The sequence below is a fragment of the Neoarius graeffei genome, chromosome 13 (genome assembly GCF_027579695.1).
Source record: "Neoarius graeffei isolate fNeoGra1 chromosome 13, fNeoGra1.pri, whole genome shotgun sequence".
Classification (NCBI taxonomy): domain Eukaryota; kingdom Metazoa; phylum Chordata; class Actinopteri; order Siluriformes; family Ariidae; genus Neoarius; species Neoarius graeffei.
This window is the reverse complement of record NC_083581.1, coordinates 57,441,449-57,461,972: the sequence shown is the minus strand read 5'-3', so window position 1 is coordinate 57,461,972 and position 20,524 is coordinate 57,441,449. Positions and strand designations below refer to the sequence as shown.

At 40.4% G+C, this 20,524-nt stretch overlaps 1 protein-coding gene across 1 annotated transcript in view; it reads left to right on the top strand.

Annotated features, from left to right (window-relative positions):
* Window positions 1–1,135: 1,135 nt before the first annotated feature.
* The window catches only part of pard6b (par-6 partitioning defective 6 homolog beta (C. elegans)), a 43,478-nt gene continuing 24,089 nt past the window's right edge, over window positions 1,136–20,524 (top strand). Inside the window, exons 1-2 of the mRNA XM_060938140.1 lie at window positions 1,136–1,427; window positions 8,636–8,858. Coding sequence (XP_060794123.1) covers window positions 1,365–1,427; window positions 8,636–8,858 — 286 coding nt within the window. The 5' untranslated portion in view covers window positions 1,136–1,364. The remainder of the gene's footprint in view (window positions 1,428–8,635; window positions 8,859–20,524) is intronic.

Below are 20,524 nucleotides of genomic sequence, written 5' to 3'. Positions count from 1 at the left end.
AATTGACCGTAGGTGTGAATGTGAATGATTGTCTGTGTCTATGTGTCAGCCCTGTGATGACCTGGCGACTTGTCCAGGGTGTACCCCGCCTTTCGCCCGTAGTCAGCTGGGATAGGCTCCAGCTTGCCTGCGACCCTGTAGAACAGGATAAAGCGGCTAGAGATAATGAGATGAGATGAGATGAAAAAAAATGAAATTGGTCCCGAATAGGGCGGCACGGTGGTGTAGTGGTTAGCGCTGTCGCCTCCCAGCAAGAAGGTCCGGGTTCGAGCCCAGCGGCCGGCGAGGGCCTTTCTGTTTGGAGTTTGCATGTTCTCCCCGTGTCCGCTTGGGTTTCCTCCAGGTGCACTGGTTTCCCCCACAGTCCAAAGACATTCAGGTTAGGATAACTGGTGACTCTAAATTGACCGTAGGTGTGAATGTTTGTCTATATACCCCTTTTCCACCAAATCAGTTCCAGGGCTGGTTCGGGGCTGGTGCTGGTTCACAACTCGTTCAACTTGCGAGCCAGCTGAGAACCAGTTTGCTTTTCCATAGCTCGCGGTGCTAAGGGAAGCCATGTCATTAAGTCGTTGTATACATCAGTTACGTCGCTACGTTTGCATAAACCTTGGCGTGAATATCGAAGCAAAAACAACATGGAAGCAGCAGCAGCAACAACAATAATAATAATGGATGACTTCGCGTTTGTTCAGCTGCTGCTTCTCGTTGCTTAAAAATGGCGATCTTGCTGTTGGTCTTAACAACTCCACCCCCCGCTGAGGTACGGTAAGCGGTTCTTTCCTCTGGCCCAGCAGAGAGTTGGTGCTAGCCTGGAACCGGTTTTTCTGGCCCCAGAGCCAGTTCTTTGTCAGTGGAAACCGAAAACCCGGTTCCAAACTAAGCACTGGCCCCGAACCAGCCCTGGAACTGCTTTGGTGGAAAAGGGGCATATGTGTCAGCCCTGTGATGACCTGGCGACTTGTCCAGGGTGTACCCTGCCTTTCGCCAGTAGTCAGCTGGGATAGGCTCCAGCTTGCCTGCGACCCTGTAGAACAGGATAAAGCGGCTAGAGATAATGAGATGGTCCAGAATATGCGCAAGTGTATTGGTTTGCGCTGCAGACCTGGCAACCCTGAGAGAGAGAGAGAGTGGGCGGACGGACGAGGGCAGGAGAGTTGAGGAACACATTGTATTGACAGAACCGTCTCTGCTGTTCCGCTTGGAGGACGTTAAAAAGTGAGACGCTCGTGTTCACCTGGATTACGTGGAGAAGGAACTCCTGGTCGTCGAGTTGGAGGAGGCGGATGAGTGCGGCAGCCCCGGGAGGGCGAGTGTGTCTGAATGAGTGTGTGTGTGTTGCGGCGGGCTCCGTTTAGCGAAAGATGAACAAAAACCACCGAGTGCCGAGCAACCGATCTCTGAGCGCCGTGGAGGTGAAGAGCAAGGTGCGCAGGCGGCTAGTCACTCCTTCCAGCACAGCACACACGGATTAGTCTCAGTGGGGCTCATCAGCGGCCACCATTAGCCTTTAGTGTGTGTGTTTTTATCTTTAGGGACTGGATTCTTCCACCATAACTAACAAACCTGATCAGGTTTCAACTTAATTATTGTCTTAATTTAAGGGAAAGGTAGCTAGCGAAAGATTTCTTGTAAAATATTCTAACACTTCCTCTTACTCGACATTTGTTTTGTTTTGGTTGTTTCTTTGTTGACTGATCTGAAGTATCTGGGTGGATATTTATTTTATTAATGATGAAGCTACAGGCTAAAGTTATTCATAGTTATTCTGTTTGTTGTTGTCTGCTATGCAGAAATGTTTTGGCTTTGAAATTCAGGTACTCCGGTTAAATAACGTTTGTCAATATACTAATGACAGCTCCGGTTGAAACAGGTCTGTTTTTAGCACCTGGGGCTGTTGAATCGGAAGTTGGTGTTGGTTCTGACCTGTGAATAAAAAATTTCACACTGGATGGGGTATCTTTTCGCCCTAAAAAAGGATAGAAAAACTGTTTGGTCCTCACCTGTGGAGGACCAACCGGAAGTAGCTCACTTACTGGGCAAGGTTTCAACAGAGAGGCTAAAATTTATGACATTGCTTTAATTTGTCAGCTCAGTGATCTTGCTAAAGGATGGAATCCAAGACAAAATGTAGTGAAAAACCATATTTAAAAATAATCACCCCAATTATGGCAGTGTCACTTCAGAGAAATCTCGGTTAGAATTTTTAAGAAATGAAAATTCAGCTTTTTCTGATGTAATTCCATTACTGACTTTTCTTTCCTCGTAAAAGATTTTGCGTTCAGAGTTAAACAGCCAGTTTTTCTATCCTTTTTTTTTTTTTTTTTTTTAGGGTCAGAAGATACCCCATACAGTGTAAACATTTTATTTACTACCATTATCTTGAGTACTACAACTAAAAAGGCTACCACATTTTGCTGTGAATGTAATTGTGTTACTGAAGAACTACGATACTCTCATTTCCTCTACGGTTTCTCTTGAATATTTGCTATTCCAGGTATGTTTACGCTTTCTGAATTCGACAGTAAACAGGTCATAGGGTTAGTCTTCAGAAAGCCATGAGGCAGACTTCTGTATTACAAAATCCAGAGGCCAAAATTTATGACATTATTAAGATTGCTTTAATTTGTCAGCTCAGTAATGTTGCTAAAGGATGGAATCCAAGGCAAAATGTAGTGAAAGCCATGTTTAAAAATCATCACCCCAATTATAGCAATGTCGCTTCAGAGGAATCTCGGTTTGAATTTTTAGAAATGAAAATTCAGCTTTTTCTGATGTTATAATACATAGGGCCAAATTACTCAATTCTGATTGGTCAATCAAGGAGGGCTTTTTTTCCTTAACACAGGGCCAGATTTCTGAAACGCTATTGGCTAGTTCGTTGCTTGGTTGCGGTTACAAAAATTAGCCAATTTTGTCAACAAAATGGCTGACTCAGCAATGCCGCGTTTCGCTATATTTGACAAAGAAATGATAAACCAATTGAAAGCTGCAAGCGAAAATGAAAATACCAAAAAAAGTACGAATTTTTGGCTTTCCATGTTTAAGAAATGGGCCGCAGAAAGACAAATAAATGACTCTCTAGTGGCATACGAATGCTGTGAGTTAGACAAGGTGCTATCGCAGTTTTATGCAGAAGTGAGGAAAGAAAATGAGGGAAAACTACAAACCAGACTCTCTTAAAGTAATGCAGGCAGCATTGGATCGGCATCTGAGACCAGAGAAATAACCGGGATCAATCCTGAAAGATGTAAATCCTCATGTCGTGTCGCCGTGTCATGATGAAAGATGCTTTAGAAACTGATTCAAATGTGCAAGATAGTCTTGCGCCCTGATTGGTTCAGAAAACGTGAATGACAAATGTTGTGAACTTGAATGGCTTCCGGAGTATGAATTTGGCCCTATATATTATAAACAAGTAATCGTATGGCTCCTTGTAAAATTAAGGATCAATTTCACTCGTGATTTCGAGGCAATTTTCAAAACTTCGAAATCACTCATGAAATTAATCCTTAATTTTACTCAGCCCCATACGATTACCTATACTAATTCCATTACTGACTTTTCTTTCCTCGTAAAAGATTTTGCATTCAGAGTTAAACAGCCAGTTTTTCTATCCTTTTTTTAGGGTCAGAAGATACCCCATACAGTGTAAACATTTTATTTAGTACCATTATCTTGAGTACTACAACTAAAAAGACTACCACATTTTGCTGTGAATGTAATTGTTACTGAAGAACTACGATACTCTCATTTCTCTACGGTTTCTCTTGAATATTTGCTATTCCAGGTATGTTTACACTTTCTGAATTCAACAGTAAACAGGTCACAGGGTTAGAGTCTTCAGAAAGACATGAGGCAGACTTCTGTATTACAAAATACAGAGGCCAAAATTTATGACATTATTAAGATTGCTTTAATTTGTCAGCTCAGTGATGTTGTTAAAGGATGGAATCCAAGGCAAAATGTAGTGAAAACCCTTTTTAAAAATGATCACTCCACTTATACCAATGTCGCTTCAGAGAAATCTCGGTTTGAATTTTTAGAAATGAAAATTCATCTTTTTCTGATGTAATTCCATTACTGACTTTTCTTTCCTCATAAAAGATTTTGCATTCATTGTTAAACAGCCAGTTTTTCCATCCTTTTTTTAGGGTCAGAAGATACCCCATACAATGTAAAAAGTTTTTCGTACCATTATCTTGAGTACTACAACTAAAAAGGTTACCACATTTTGCTGTGAATGTAATTGTTACTGAAGAACTACCCTACTCTTATTTCCTCTACAGTTTCTCTTGAATATTTGCTATTCCAGGTATGTTTACACTTTCTGAATTCGGCAGTAAACAGGTCACAGGATTAGTGAGTCTTCAGAAAGACATGAGGCAGACTTCTGTATTAGTCAAGTCTGTTTAGTTAGTGAGTCATTAAAGTGCTCCTGAAGTCACAATATGAAAAATTGTACCTTGTTTTTAGTATTATGGACAGTAATACTATAGCATATCAACAATATACGGGCTGTTTCACAATCAGGGTACACTGTTCGAGTCCACAATAGTCCAAAAATGAAACCTCAGGTTTTTGTGTTCCTCTGCTGCCAAAAATTACCTTTTGAGATGGAAATTAACTGCACAGAATTTCAGAGTTGCGGATCATATACTGGGCATGTTACTTGTGGTGAGAAGACAGCGTATAGTGTATTTCTAAAATTGACCCACTTTCTTATAGTCCACAAGAGTAAGGAATACAAAGTGGAAAAACTGTTGAATTGTATGTCATGGTTAAGTACTGTGCAGCAATGTTTGTACATGGTGGTAACTGTAATAACTCAAGTGGTGACGATCCTTGTGGTTTTCTGGAGAGGACGTTTTTGATGGACACACATTTCAACCACATGTGAAGCTCTGCTGCAAATGTGTCTCACATCTGTTTCAAGTCCTGTTTGTTTGTTTTTTTTTAAACTGTGCAACAACCACAGAGTATTCTGCTTCAAAAGAGACAGTTTCTTTTAAAAAAAAAAATCAATCATTTACAGTCTCATCATATGGTGAGTGGTTTCTGGAGAGGACATTTTTGACAGACAAAAGGATACTCTCTGAAGCACTTGGTTTACAATAAAATCTAATTTGCACTTAAATATGTTTCCATTGTGAATGAAAGTATACATCCCAAAGTAAAACCGAGTTAGTGCTCATCTCATTATCTCTAGCCGCTTTATCCTGTTCTACAGGGTCGCAGGCAAGCTGGAGCCTATCCCAGCTGACTACGGGCGAGAGGCGGGGTACACCCTGGACAAGTCGCCAGGTCATCACAGGGCTGACACATAGACACAGACAACCATTCGCACCTACGGTCAATATATGGCCCTTTTCCACTACCCTTTTTCAGCTCACTTCAGCCCAACACGGCTCGCGTTTCGACTACCTCAGAGTAGCACGACTCCGCTCGCTTCAGCTTTACTTGGCACCCAAAACTCGCACGGTTTTGGAGTAGGGCTGAAGCGAGCCGAGCCGAGTGGGGCTAGGGGCGTGATCAGACACTCCCCTGTGCACTGATTGGTGAGGAGGAGTATCCTCACATGTCCACACACGCCCCGCGAGCACGCTGGGATCTGTAAACACCGTAAACCCGGAAGAAGAATTACGAATTACGAGAATTTCTGAAGCCTTATGCGCCTCGCCTCATCTATACGCTCTTGCCAGTATCTGTTGGCGTTGTCGGTGACAACAAGCCACAGCACCAAGACCAGCAACACTAACCACTCCATGTCCTCCATGTTTATTGTTTACTATCCGGGTCGTGAGACTACCGCTTAAAAGGTCACTGATGTCACTGTTTGCGCCGCCTAACGACATCACGTGACGTCCACCCACTTTCGCTAACTCCACCCAATGTGTCCACCCACTTCCAGCCAGCACGGTTCAGTGCGGTTGTAGTCGAAATGCAACCCCAACAGCCCCACTCAGCTCGACTCAGCCCAACTCGGCACGGCACGGCTCAGCCCAACTCAGCCGCGTTGGTAGTGGAAAAGCGGCATTAGAGTCACCAGTTAACCTAACCTGCATGTCTTTGGCCTGTGGGGGAAACCAGAGCACCTGGAGGAAACCCATGGGGAGAACATGCAAACTCCGCACAGAAAGGCCCTCGCTGGCCACGGGGCTCGAACCCGGACCTTCTTGCTGTGAGGTGACTGTGCTAACCACTACATCACCATGCCGCCCCCTAGTTAGTGCTAAAACATGCAATTCTGAATTTAACCAGTCAAATTTAAGTGTAATAATAAAAGTAGAATAAATGAAATGACCACAAGGTCAAAACTGAGCTTGCATTTGACTCTTATAAACATATTCATAAGAACTTGTAAGAGACACTACTGTTGTAGGTCGGGCTGGTGTGTCCCTGTAAAATAAGGTTTAAGAAACTCCAGCATGCATATATGGGATCTAGTTGCAGGAGTTAGTTGGTGTTCTTCAAAAAGACAACCATGATTGTGAACCAGGCTGTAACATAGTTTTGGAGATTTTTTTTTTTTTTCTTATTTTTAATTTTGATGACTCGTTCTGTACTTGTTGTCTGTTCAGCCAATTAAGCACTCTATAGAATGTATACGTCCCACCCCCAGGGGTGGGTTTTACTCTACAGGAGCAGCTCATTCACTAGTAGTAAACAGGGTGCGTTTTTAGCTATGTGTCTTCCTGCAAGCTGTTCCCTTTTCTGAATATCCTTTATTCACGAGCAATGTTCAGCGCACTGTTTATTTCAAAGAGGGCGGAATGTATGTATGCATGGTTGCTGCAATGCGATTTGAACTATTTACCAATTCACAAAAGTGTTTTGCCAGTTTGGGGCTGTTCAGTGATGGATTGTCGCTACATCATACTGATCAGGAATCTCATTTCATCTTTATAGACCGTTCTGGCTTCTGTCTCTAAGAGTAAGTGCAAGCATTGTAGTATCTACTGCTCAGACATGTCCAATGACTCTCGGCGATAAACCTGCAGCCCAACCCCAGCTCAAAAATGTACAGCATAACTTCAAAAACACATGGCATCTTGTCACTATCATCTTTCTTAAAGTTGACAGGCGCAGGTGAGGGTGTTAGTGGGAAATCCTCCACAACTGAAAAAGGTTCTTGTTAAACTGTTTTCTATATTTAGCTAGTTCTCCAAACTAGAGACCTTTTACGCTCGTGAAGTTTGTTTAGATTTGGCATAGTTATGATGTACTTTGAATGCTGTTGCCTGTAGTGTAAATCGTTCAAGCAGTCCAACACACTATAACTCTGACTTCCTATTTCAAAAGTAAACGCATTAATGTACAGAATTAAATCTGCATTATATATTTAAGATTTTATGTAAGAATTCAAATTCCCTGTTTAGCTTTGGTTTCTTGTGGCCCACATTTAACATTTTAGTACCATTGAAAGGTTTGGATACACCTACTCATTCATAGGTTTTTCTGTATTTTGATTATTTTCTACATTTATAGAACAATACTGAAGACATCAAAAGTATGAAATAACACATGGAATTATGTGGTAAACAAAAGTGTGTTTAAAAAAATATATTGTAAAATACCAGATAGAAAGTAGATAGCCCTGTTCACCGACTGTAGTAATTCATGTTGTATTAAGAACCGCTCAGCTAAGTAAAGAGAAATTACCTCCATCATTACTTTAAGACATGATGTGTCTTTTAATGAATAAAAATAAAGAAAAAACACTGAATTAGAAGGTGTGTCCAAACGTTTGACTGGTACTGTATACGGTATTTCTATAGGCTCACTCAAACACCTGAACTGGTTGAACTCTGATTGCTTGGGGCTCATAAATCCCAGTAGTTAATCCCAACATGACCATATACATGCATGATTGGATTTAGAGGCCCTGGTCTATGATGTTCACCAGAACATTTAAGGAAATAACTGATCATGTTTTACTTCTACTCCAAAGGAATATTCAAGTCTGTTTCACCTCTCATCTTTGTGGTCTTCTGTGTACCATATGGGAGATTACCATGAGCGGTGATGTCAACACTTAAACAGATCATCCTGTCATATCTTATTCCTAACTCATTTAGAATAATGGGTTCATTACGTGCTTGCGTTTGTGTTTCTTGCTTCAAGTTGCACATTTTTTTCTAGCACCCATCTTTAAACAGGTTGAATATTTTAAATATGTATATTTACATATTTAATAGTTACAAATATGCTTGGCGGCACGGTGGTGTAGTGGTTAGCACTGTCTCCTCACAGCAAGAAGGTTCTGGGTTCGAGCCTGGTGGCCAACGGGGGCCTTTCTGTGTGGAGTTTGCATGTTCTCCCCGTGTCTGTGTGGGTTTCTTCTGGGTGCTCTGGTTTCCCCCCACAGTCTAAAGACATGCAGGTTAGGCTAATTGGAGGCTCTAAATTGACCGTAGGTGTGAATGGTTGTGAAGCTGCGACAGGCCAAGCAAGCTGGCGGTAGATTAAGTGTGTTCTCGATAGACACAAGCAGCCTCGTAAGAGGCTGGCAACTGACAGGCCAATTGGCCTACAGGGTGTCAGGATTGGGAGGGGGAAAAAAAAAAACAAATGCTTGTGTGTGTGTGTGTATACTTCATGCTGTTTTCTGATGTCTGTCTACATCTCATGCCAGTTTGGAGCAGAATTCCGGCGCTTCTCTCTTGACCGCTCCAAACCAGGCCGCTTCGATGAATTCTATGGCCTTCTGCAGCATGTGCACCGAATCCCCAACGTGGAGCTGCTGGTGGGCTACGCTGACATCCATGGAGACCTGCTGCCAATTAACAACGATGACAACTATCACAAGGCCATCACCACGGCGACACCTCTGCTCCGCCTCTTCCTGCAAAGAAAAGGTGAGGGTTGGGTTGGTGGTCAAAGGTCAAAACTATACTCTTTCAGGGATAAACTGAGCTTTGAACTCCAGGCTTCATTCTTTGGACCTGCTTAAGTGCAAAGCAATCGTTAAATACATAATGTAACAAGAATTTGCTTGAACTCTGAATGTTTAGAGACTTGTATGGTGATGAGATGTGTGTTTAATGACTTTATCAGGTTGACGTGTCAGCAGCCACGGAGTAAACTCGGACATTATTTTAGTTAGTCTGTAGCCTAACAATGCATAGTTGCTTTAAAGGGAAGAACAGGCTTGTTCAAGTCCGTTCACAGTTCAACTTAGTCTTGCTTCTTTTCTGATAGAATTTTAAAATGTGACATGTTGCGTTAATTTCTGTGGAGTTCTTGTTGTGACAAGCCTTAGCTGCTACACAAGCCTGAGGAGTTGTGAAGTTTAATCCTCGCACACCCATTTGTCTATCAGATCACAAGGCCTTATGGTTCTGGTGGAGATGAAGAAAAATTTCGCTTTGAAATTTTGTTTTGAGAGAACTGTGGTCAATTATTTTCCCTTTTATGGAAGTTTTTCCTTTTTGTTCACGTTTTTTTTTTTTTTTTTTTTAATGGCTCCATACATTTTAAATGAAATTTGAATGGTGCTTAATTAATGGTAAGTACTTTTGGTTGTTTACGTTCTGCTGTAATTATTGTTAATGTATCTGCAGGGAACTTTTTTTTTTTTTTGTAATGTGTATTTTCCTTAGAACAGAGCCCCCAGTGTGACTGTGTTATCAGGGCGACTCAGTCTAAGCTGTGTCTGTGTGCCATATGACCAATAGACCCTAAGCCACTTTGTCAGAAGGAGATTACAGGGGTCACTGTGTAGCACCGCATGTGTCTGTGTTTCAATTACACGCTTGACGCTAGCATCCTGCTGTGCTCTGTCTCTGACTGCACCCACCCACAAGTAGCAGCACAGCCTTTTAAATCCAGTTAGACGAAGCACCCTATTGGGATTCTGTTTTTCAGTCTTGGTGAAAGAATATTTTGGCGGTTCTCCCCTGCTGTCAATCTGACAGGCAGTTGCAAGTCAGGACAAGACCGGCTTGTATGTGAGTCTCTGTCCTCGCTACACTAAGCTATTCCTTGTTAACAGCAGTTATTCTTTATTTTCTACTCAAATATGTCCAAATTAATGAAATCGCTACATTGCTTCATAAGCTTGTTTCGTGATCAGTTTTTTTTTTTCCTCAGTACCAGTGTGAGTGTTGCAATATCCCTTGCTGTTGTAAATCTTTGGATGGGGTGCATATTGCTCAAATTACAGCCTTTGCCAGTAGAAGAAAAGCTGCTTATCTGATTTAGCTAATATTCAAATGCATATTATACGCTATATGGTTAAAAGTATGTTGACACCTGAGCATCACACTCAGACTGTTGCTACAAAGTTAGAAGCGCACAATTGTATAGGATGTCTTTTTTTGCTGTAGCATTACAATTTCCCTTCACTGGAACTAAGGATCCCGAACCTGTACCAGCATGGCAATGCCCCTGTGCACAAAGGGATATTTGTCAAGCCTGAAATGGAAGAACTCAAGTGGCCTGTACAGAGCCTTGACCTCAACCCCACTGAACACCTTTGGGATGAACTAGAACATTGACTGCACCCCAGGCCTCCTTACCTGATGCTCTCGTGGTTGAGTGAGCACAAATCCCCATAGCCACACTCCAAAATCTAGTGGAAAGCCTTCCCAGAACAGTGGAGGTTATTATAGCAGCAATTTGGGGACTAAATCTGGAATGGGATGTTCAAAAAGCACGGCGGTGTCCTGGTGAGGTGTTTACAAACTTTTGGACGTGTCTATAATATACACTGCATTTTATTGAATTAAAAAACAATACACATAGTGACAGTAGATGAGAATTATACCAGTACATGCTCAAATATCTTATGATCCTGGTAATGCCAATAACTTGAGTTCAGACTGGTTTTGTGTTTGTCTTCCAAAGCTTTTTGTTTGGTTTTGGGTTCAGTTCAGTCAGTTATTAATATTTACTTGCCATGCAGTATATAAGGCCAAACTGCTCACAGCTTGGGCTGCTTTCACACCTATTAGACTGATCCAGTTTGTTTTCTCATTGTATGTAATTAAATGAACCAAATAGCAAAAAAATACAGGTTGAAGGGCATGCAGGGCTGAAAAAACACACGCGCGCGCACACACACACACGTATGCACACCTCTAACTCCTCCATTATTAAGGCCTGGTCCCACAATACCGAGAACTATAAATAAATTGGTCCCCTTCAGTTTGTGGTTGGTGGTCACACCAGACTAATAACGATACCTATAGCCCAGGCCTGGGTTTATCAGTATCGGTGGGTGCTTCTGGAGCAATTTTAATAAAAAAAAAAAAAAATTATCTTTTTCCCCACGCCTGAACATGATCCGATAAAACATCTGACTAATCAGGTAATTGTTTACATGTGGTGATGTCTGAGCACATGATGTTTTTCCTGGGCATCTTTGTACATCCTTGTTGCATCATGCAGTCACCGAATACGGATTCACGGAAAATAAAAAAATATAATACAAAGCGCGGATCTTTTATTCATGGATATGTGATTTTCCATGAAATAGCAATAGTAAATTAATAAAGTAAAAATATAAATGCAGGTAATGTATTTTAATTATTAACTTCGGCAGTCCAAACATTTGTTTTAGACTTCTTAATTTTTTATCCGTTATGCATCATCTGTATGAAATCAGTAACCAATCCGTAATACATTGAAACGTCCATGAGCAATCCATAAATTATTAGCATCCGTGATTCATCCGTATTAAAATCTGTAACCACTCCGTATTTTGTTTCCTTTTTTTTGTTGTATTTCTATAATTTGTAGTCTGTGATCTGTGCGTATTTTGTCAACCACCAGAGTATGTACATGGGTTGTTTTGAAGTCCCAGCTGTACAGTATGACCTGGAATAATGTGCTACTACTTGGAAAAAACCTTCCATGACTATTCCTAAGTTGCATGCATTTATTTCCCTGAGTATCAGGACCAACCGATATTATAGTTGTGGTGTGACTGCTCCAGGCTGGAACTAAATTCAGGCATAGGTACAGTCATAGTTGTAGTTATAGGTGTAGTTCTTGTTATTAGTGTTGTGGGACCGGGCCCTTAATTGGTCGGAAAAAGGTAAATAAAGCTTTACCAACTGTGCACAGAAATGATAATTACCAGAGCACAGAGGACATGGAGCTCAACAAATTGCTAGATAATTGTCAATAAACAGTTAAACGTGTTGTATGTTGCATCTACTGTTTATTTTCTCTTTTTGTTTGTCAGTCCAAATCTCCAGAACACATGGCATTGTCTTAGCACTTCAGCTGTCCTTTGATTCAGTTTGTGTCTCACAGCTTAGTTTCGCAGCTCACATCTACAGAAAAACGTTTCCAGCAGCCTAAACTATGCAGCACATTTGGTTCAGTTTGTACAGTTGGGTCGATTCAGAATATCTTTCTCACTCCAGACAAATAATCTAGAGTTCGATTGAAACCGGACTGAGACAACTTTTGTATCGGAGCAGTTGTCTGTCATTTGAGTCTTTTGGATTGTTGTGCTCTCACCTTTCCTGACAAAACCGCACCAAAGAGGTAAACGTACCAGAGTTGGATTCAAACACACTAAGCACTGTATGTGAAAGCACCATTAGTGTGCTTCTTTCTGATTCTGTTATACTATTGTCACCTCAGTTGGTCATTCTGGCTGCTCCATAATCCCCTCACCCCCACATCCCGCAAAGTTCTTTAGGGTGTAGATCAGTGCAAGATGTAACTGTAACTGAAAATATAATGGAAAGGTTAGCTTATTACAAGTAGACTAGATTTAGAGGTTAGATTATTACAATTTGATCACATTACTGAATTAAGTGAAACCTTTTCACAAGTTGATCATAACACTTCTATTCAGCAAGTATCTAGGTGCCTGGTTTCAATATAAGGGCCACTGAGGGCTGATATTTGTACTCTTTTCTAGCTACAGTGCCCTTCACAATTATTGGCACTCCTTATAAAGTTAGAAAAAATCCACCTTTTGTTGAAGTAGCTTCATCGCATGCTGAAAAAAAAAGAGAAAAATTCAATATTTCATTGAAATGCGTTTATTCAGAGCGCAAAATACAAATCCCTCATCAAGAAATAATTATTTTCAACAAAAACACGTGCCACTATTATTGTCACCCTTGGAAATTATAGTTAATACAAGGTAACTGAAGCATGTTTCCTTTTTAAATTGTACATGTTTTGAGTTGACTGGAATGTGTTGGCACTTTCAAGCTGTAATTCATGACTTCCTGATTAACTGGGTGACAAATATGAGGTGACGCAGAGCCCAAATTCCCTTAGTCATCCATCAACATGGGAAAGATAAGAGAACACATATAAACCAAATGAGGGAGAAGTGTAGTGACCTTCATAAGTCAGGGAATGGTGTTTTAAAAAAAAAAAAAAAACCTTGCCTGAAAATGCCCATTTCTACTGTTGGAGCAAAAATAAAGTGGACACCAACTGGAACTGTTACAAACTTGCCTGGAAGAGGACCCACGTTTATTTTGCCTCCATGTACGGTGAGAAGGATGGTAAGAGAGGCCAAAAAAAAAATCCCAGAGGATCACCTTTGGTGAATTAGAAGAAAAGGTAAAATCTTCGGGTTTTCAAAACCATCATCAGACGCAAACTTCATGCCAACAGATTATTTTGAAGGTATGCCAGAAAAAGTATTTTCTGTCAGTTAACCACAAACATAAGCACCTGAAGTTTGTAAAAGGCTACTACAATTTTGACTGGAACCGTGTTCTATGGTCTGATGTAACAAAAATGGAGCTTTTTGGCAATAAACACTCAAGGTGGGTTTGGTGTAAAAAGAAGGATGGCTATAATGAAAAGAACCTGATCCCAACTGTAAAACATGATGGGAGGTCTGTGATGTTTCGGGGCTGTTTTTCCTCCAAAGGCCCTGGAAACCTTGTTAGGGTACATGGCATCATGGACTCCATGAAATACCAAGACATTTTAAATCAGAATCTGGCTGCCTCTGCCAGGAAACCCAAACTAGACCGTCACTGGATCTTCCAACAGGATAATGATCCAAAGTATATGTCCAAATCAACACAAAAATGGTTATCTGATCACAATCAAGCTTCTGCCCTGGCCATCTCAGTCCCCTGAAACTGAACCTCATTGAAGACCTGTGGGGTGAGCTGAAGAGGAGAGAGCACAAGAGAGGGCCTCAGACCCTGGACGATCTGTAGAGAGTCTGTAAAGAAGAATGGTCTCTGATGCCCTGCTCTGTATCTCCAACCTTATAAAATGTTTTATAGGAGACTCAGTGCTGCTTTACTGGCAAAGGGAGGTTATATAGAGTATTAAATGCAGGGGTGACAATAATAGTGACTTTTTGTTGTTGAAAATGATTGAGACGAAGTAACTTCGCCAAAAAGTGGATTTTTCTTAACCACCTTTGTTTTTTAAATTAATCTTACAAGGGGTGCCAATAATTGTGGAAGGCACTTTAACTAGCTGGAAAAGCTGTTCCAGAGAGACCGACTTTACTGATCCTGAATTAAATTGGGTATTCATTAGCTAATATGACACACACACGCACACACACACACGCACACAATAAAACTTTAGCAATACACACAATAAAAATTATAAGGTACTAAAGACTTTGAACTACAAGGTCCTGTATATATGGAGGTTGTTGATGCACTAGATAGATGATTCCGCAGTGCAAAGTGAATCTGTAAAGGAAGTAAATGAAGTGATTTGAAGTACATACTGTACCAGTCAAAAGTTTGGACACCCCTACTCGTTCAAAGGTTTTTCTGTATTTTGACCATTTTCTACATTGTAGAGCAATACTGAAGACAGCAAAACTATGAAATAGCATCTAGAATTACGTGGGCAACACAGAAGTGTTTTAAAAATGTTTTATATTTTAGATTCTTCAAAGTAGCCACCGTTTACCTTGACACTTTGCTGTCGAATCAAAGCTGAGGGAAAAAAGTTCAAACGAGGTAGTGAAGAAACCCCACAAACCACAACACACTGTTCCTAGTCAGTATCGTGAATCTCACTTTCTAACTGACTCTTGAGTTCCTAATGTAATGCTAAACTGCACACTTCACCACCTGTGTGCGGTTTCTATGTTGGTCGTCTATGAGGTGATGAAATTAACGTTTCATAATTAGTCTGTAAATGTGTAACAGTCCTTTTTTTGTTCATAAAGTTCCACTGAGGGGAAATTATTTACAGATTATAATTAGATCTGATTACAATGCCCTAAGCTCCAGTGTTGTGCAATTCATGTAGTCTGTTGTTTATTAACGTGGTGGTAATCTGTGGGTTTGAAGATTGTTTTAGAGATGTTTCAGTTCGCCTGTGGTGTGGGTGCGTGTGTGTTTTCTCCTCTTAATCTTTATTCACTAGGAAACATTTTGCATAAAGAAGTGGCCTGAAATAAAGTCAGTGTGCCAAGTCTTTCATGCTGGTATGCGGGACTGCACTAATGATATTCTTATGTCAAACCACTCAGCGGTTTAGTTTGCATTGTCCTTGTGTGCCACCCCCCGCCCTCCATACACACTCACTTTCTTTAGCACAATGCACAGACGGCTGCAATGCCACCAGTCCCGCGCCTGTTTACCTGTCGCCATGGGAGCAGTAAAGAGGCCTGTGCCTCTTTGCTCTTAGCGACGGGGGATTCTTCAGGGCTGATGGGAGCAGCAGAGCATGCTAGGTTAAATACCATGACGATGCACAAACCTTACCAATCGCATACTAGGCACACACTGGAAAGTCATTATCATGCACAGTCATGGATGCTTTGTTTGGTTAAGGTGTGGTGGTGTGCGAGTCTATAGGCTTGTTTTCACTGATAACATGTCCTGTTCTCTGGTCTCTCTGTGACTCATCATTATGTTTACATTCATGTTCTGATCCCACAATTACTCAGAATATGGCAGTAGTTTCAGCACCCTGCTCCAGTTTTAGCTGGCATAAGCGTATTTCTGGTACAGCAAGGGAGTGTTGTGTGAAAATATTTTGATCCAAGTCCCTTCTATAGGAATGAGCTGTTAGTGTTGGTTGGCATTAGAAGTGAAAAGATATGACAATAGCGTGTACTCGTGGGAGCTATGCCAGTTATGTAATCTATACAATACTAACCAGGGTGTTGACCCAATAATTTGTTATTGGATTTATATATTCGAAATAAGGATTAAAATGGCTTTCATCTGTCGAGAAAAGCCTGTTGGGCTTTGTTCGGGTCACGTTTTCGTATATAAAAAAAAAAAAAGTGTACCATGGTGTAAATGGGTGGTGACCAACCAAAATTGTGAAAATGTCAGTGCATATAATTTGCATTTAATGAGGAGAGAGTTGTTCAACATGTATTCAACTCTAACATGAAAAAGCTAAAATAGAACGAATGACAAATCACCTCCTCCTCTGATCTGCAGACCTCCTGTCAGTTTTTTTTAATTAGTTCTTAAATGAGTGGAGGAAATGAGCTGCCTTCTCCTCCTCCTCCTCCCTTTTCTATCCCTCATTACTTTACTTTCCTCAAGCTCTTCTGCTGATCTGGTGAAATACTGAGGCATGATGCCGACTGTGGTTAGTGTAACTGAACTTCATTTCCTTTCTGCCTTGTCCTCTTTCAGGTCTTGCTTTATCATGTTTCATTGCATTCGTTTAAGGCTACATCTATATTAATAATGTGCTAATTAACAATTATTCACCAAAGGTGAAGTGAATAATGACCGAGACGAAGTCTGAGGCGTATAATTGTGTTTATATATATATATATATATATATATATATATATATATATATATATATATATATATATATGCAGGTGATTTTTCTATTTTTAAAAAATTGAATCGTATTTTTAAAAAAAAAATTATTTCAAACTTCAATAGTGGCATGCAGATGTAATAACAGCGCGGCACAGACTTGCCACTTATCTATGCTGAGTCACATAAAATATTTTTTGTTTTGAAATAGATAAAATAATTCCCTTTGGATAGTTTTAGACCAGACTTTGTAGCATCTTTAGTGCTTTTAGGAACAATGTTTTCTATCATAATTTTAATTCTCCCTCACATAGAGTGAAAAAGCGATTGGCCGCCATTTTGCAGAGTCACTCAAGGTGATTTATCGAGAAATAGTTCAAATTTCTTGACCAATCAGTGCACGATTTTCTACAATCGCCTCCATATTTCTACTAATTATAACATTGTTTTTGTCATGTTAGACATCTTGAAGGGGAACTGAAGTCATTTTTAAACTTGCTTTATTTCTTAATGCATTATTCAGTTACGTTTTTGGTTTTATTAACTTTATATCGTGACTCGTATTGGCATATTATATTACACTTATCTGCGTTTTCGGTTTTTAGTCATGTTGAATGTAGTTCGTATGGTCCATGGTAGGCGTCGCTTATCCGCGCAATCTTCACGAGACTTGTGCGAGACTTCAAACATGAAGTGTCAGCACCGCCATTTTGAAAATTGCTTACACAGCGGCCAGATCACCATATCATTCCAATTTAGATTAATTTTGAGATTTGCCAGCTTCATCAGTAATGGAGATTACAGTGGTGCTTGAAAGTTTGTGAACCCTTTAGAATTTTCTATATTTGTGCATAAATATGACCTAAAACATCATCAGATTTTCACACAAGTCCTAAAAGTAGATAAAGAGAACCCAGTTAAACAAATGAGACAAAAATATTATACTTGGTCGTTTATTTATTGAGGAAAATGATCCAATATTACATATCTGTGAGTGGCAAAAGTATGTGAACCTTTGCTTTCAGTATCTGGTGTGATCCCCTTGTGCAGCAATAACTGCAACTAAATGTTTGCGGTAACTGTTGATCAGTCCTGCAGACCAGCTTGGAGGAATTTTAGCCCATTCCCCCGTACAGAACAGCTTCAACTCTGGGATGTTGGTGGGTTTCCTCACATGAACTGCTTGCTTCAGGTCCTTCCACAACATTTTGATTGGATTAAGGTCAGGACTTTGACTTGGCCATTCCTAAACATGAACTTTATTCTTCTTTAACCATTCTTTGGTAGAACGAGTTGTGTGCTTAGGGTTGTTGTCTTGCTGCACGACCCACCTTCTCTTGAGATTCAGTTCATGGACAGATGTCCTGACATTCTCCTTTAGAATTCGCTGGTATAATTCAGAATTCATTGTTCCATTGATGATGGCAAGCTGTCCTGGCCCAGATGCAGCAAAACAGGCCCAAACCATGATATTACCACCACCACCATGTTTCACAGATGGGATAAGGTTCTTATGCTGGAATGCAGTGTTTTCCTTTCTCCAAACATAACGCTTCTCATTTAAACCAAAAAGTTCTATTTTGGTCTCATACATCCACAAAACATTTTTCCAGTAGCCTTCTGGCTTGTCCATGTGATCTTTAGCAAACTGCAGACAAGCAGCAGTGTTCTTTTTGGAGAGCAATGGCTTTCTCCTTGCAACGCTGCCATGCACACCATTGTTGTTCGGTGTTCTCCTGATGGTGGACTCATGAACATTAACATTAGCCAATGTGAGAGAGGCCTTCGGTTGCTTAGAAGTTACCCTGGGGTCCTTTGTGACCTTGCTAACTGTTACATGCCTTGCTCTTGGAGTGATCTTTGTTGGTCGACCACTCCTGGAGAGGGTAACCATGGTCTTGAATTTCCTCCATTTGTATACAATCTGTCTGACTGTGGATTGGTGGAGTCCAAACTCTTTAGAGATGGTTTTGCAACCTTTTCCAGCCTGATGAGCATCAACAACGCTTTTTCTGAGGTCCTCAGAAATCTCCTTTGTTTGTGCCATGATGCACTTCCACAAACATTTGTTGTGAAGATCAGACTTTGATAGATCCCTGTTCTTTAAATAAAACAGGGTGCCCACTCACACCTGATTGTCATCCCATTGATTGAAAACACCTGACTCTAATTTCACCTTCAAATTAACTGCTAATCCTAGAGGTTCACATACTTTTGCCATTCACAGATATGTAATATTGGACCATTTTCCTCAATAAATAAATGACCAAGTATAATATTTTTGTCTCATTTGTTCAACTGGGTTTATCTACTTTTAGGACTTGTGTGAAAATCTGATGAGGTTTTAGGTCATACTTATGCAGAAATATAGAAAATTCTAAAGGGTTCACAAACTTTCAAGCACCACTGTATGCCATAAGATTTCAAACCATTGGTTAAATGGAAAACCAGTCCGTCGCGCTGGTATTTGCATCATTACTGTTGCACAATTAAAACGTGCCAGATCAGCCAGCTGGTGGGTTTTCAAAATAATAAATATGCGCATGTATTTTTGTGATATACATATTATACTGGGCGTATTTCCCACATTAATCAATGCAAAGTACCTGCATCTTTCAGTTTTTTTTTTTAAATCAAGACTGACTACTTTCTTTGCCGCTGCCTTTTATTAAATCAAATTTGAGACTTTTAATTTGATTTCTTTCAGCGCAACTGTAATGCATGATGGGATATATTGTTTTGGTTAGTGACCATTGGTTGTACACTACTTTTCGTGATGCATTGTGGGATACTTTGAGTGCACTATATAGGGTGTAAATAATCCTCACTAAGGTTTCGGACAGCACTACAAAATGCGTCCTCACTATATACTGTAGTGTCCTATATAGTGAGTAGGGAGTGATTTCGGACATGGAAAACTTCCGGCTTGATTTATGTCAGCATTCGAAAGCGGGCGCGTGCATCTTTTGACAACATTGGCAGATATCGGTCACTTTGATTTCCGCTGTACGTTTTACTTCCATCCTACAAAGTCTCGCACAGGTCTCAGCAAATCTCTCTTATGGCCATTGCTTTGACATATGGACTGATAAATTACATAGCATATTTCAAACACTCATAACTTGCTATAACAGTGACAAAATAGTTGTCCAAAATGCATTCCTACATTTTATAAAATGAGAAATAGAATTTTGGTGATTGATAAATTTGCCTTCAGTTCCCCTTTAAGTATGTATAAGTATGCTGTGAGTTATATGTACAAACTCGTTGTCTGTCGACTGATGTAAGGTATTTTTACTTGATGAGGATTTCTCAGCAAATTTCTTACAAAGTGTATCTCAAGTTCTGTCATGTCATTGTTAGATATTTTATATATATATTTGTATATATGTGTATATATGTATGTATATGTACTAGTTGGTTTTGGTTGGCACCATGGGGTAGGAACTGTGGTAGAGATTGTGTTGCTCTTTGTGTGGAGATTTTCCAGGTTATCCCTTGTCCATATTGGTTTCCTCTGGATTCTCTGTTTTCCTCTCAAAAACATGCCTGGAGGTGGACTGGTTACTCTAAGTTGCCCTTCGGTGTGAATGAGTGTGTGAATGTGTGTGATGGGTCCTATCTGGGGTTTATTTCCACCTGATGCCCAGTGTTCCCAGGAAGGGCTCCAGACCTATTATGGCCCTGACAGAGCAGATGGCGTATTTACTGATGAATGAATGCATATTTTTCAAAGACACATGGTTCTATAAGTCACTTGCTCTGTGTGAGGTGGTTATGTAACACCGTCATGTTCCATGCAAGTTCATGTATGCGCCATTTAA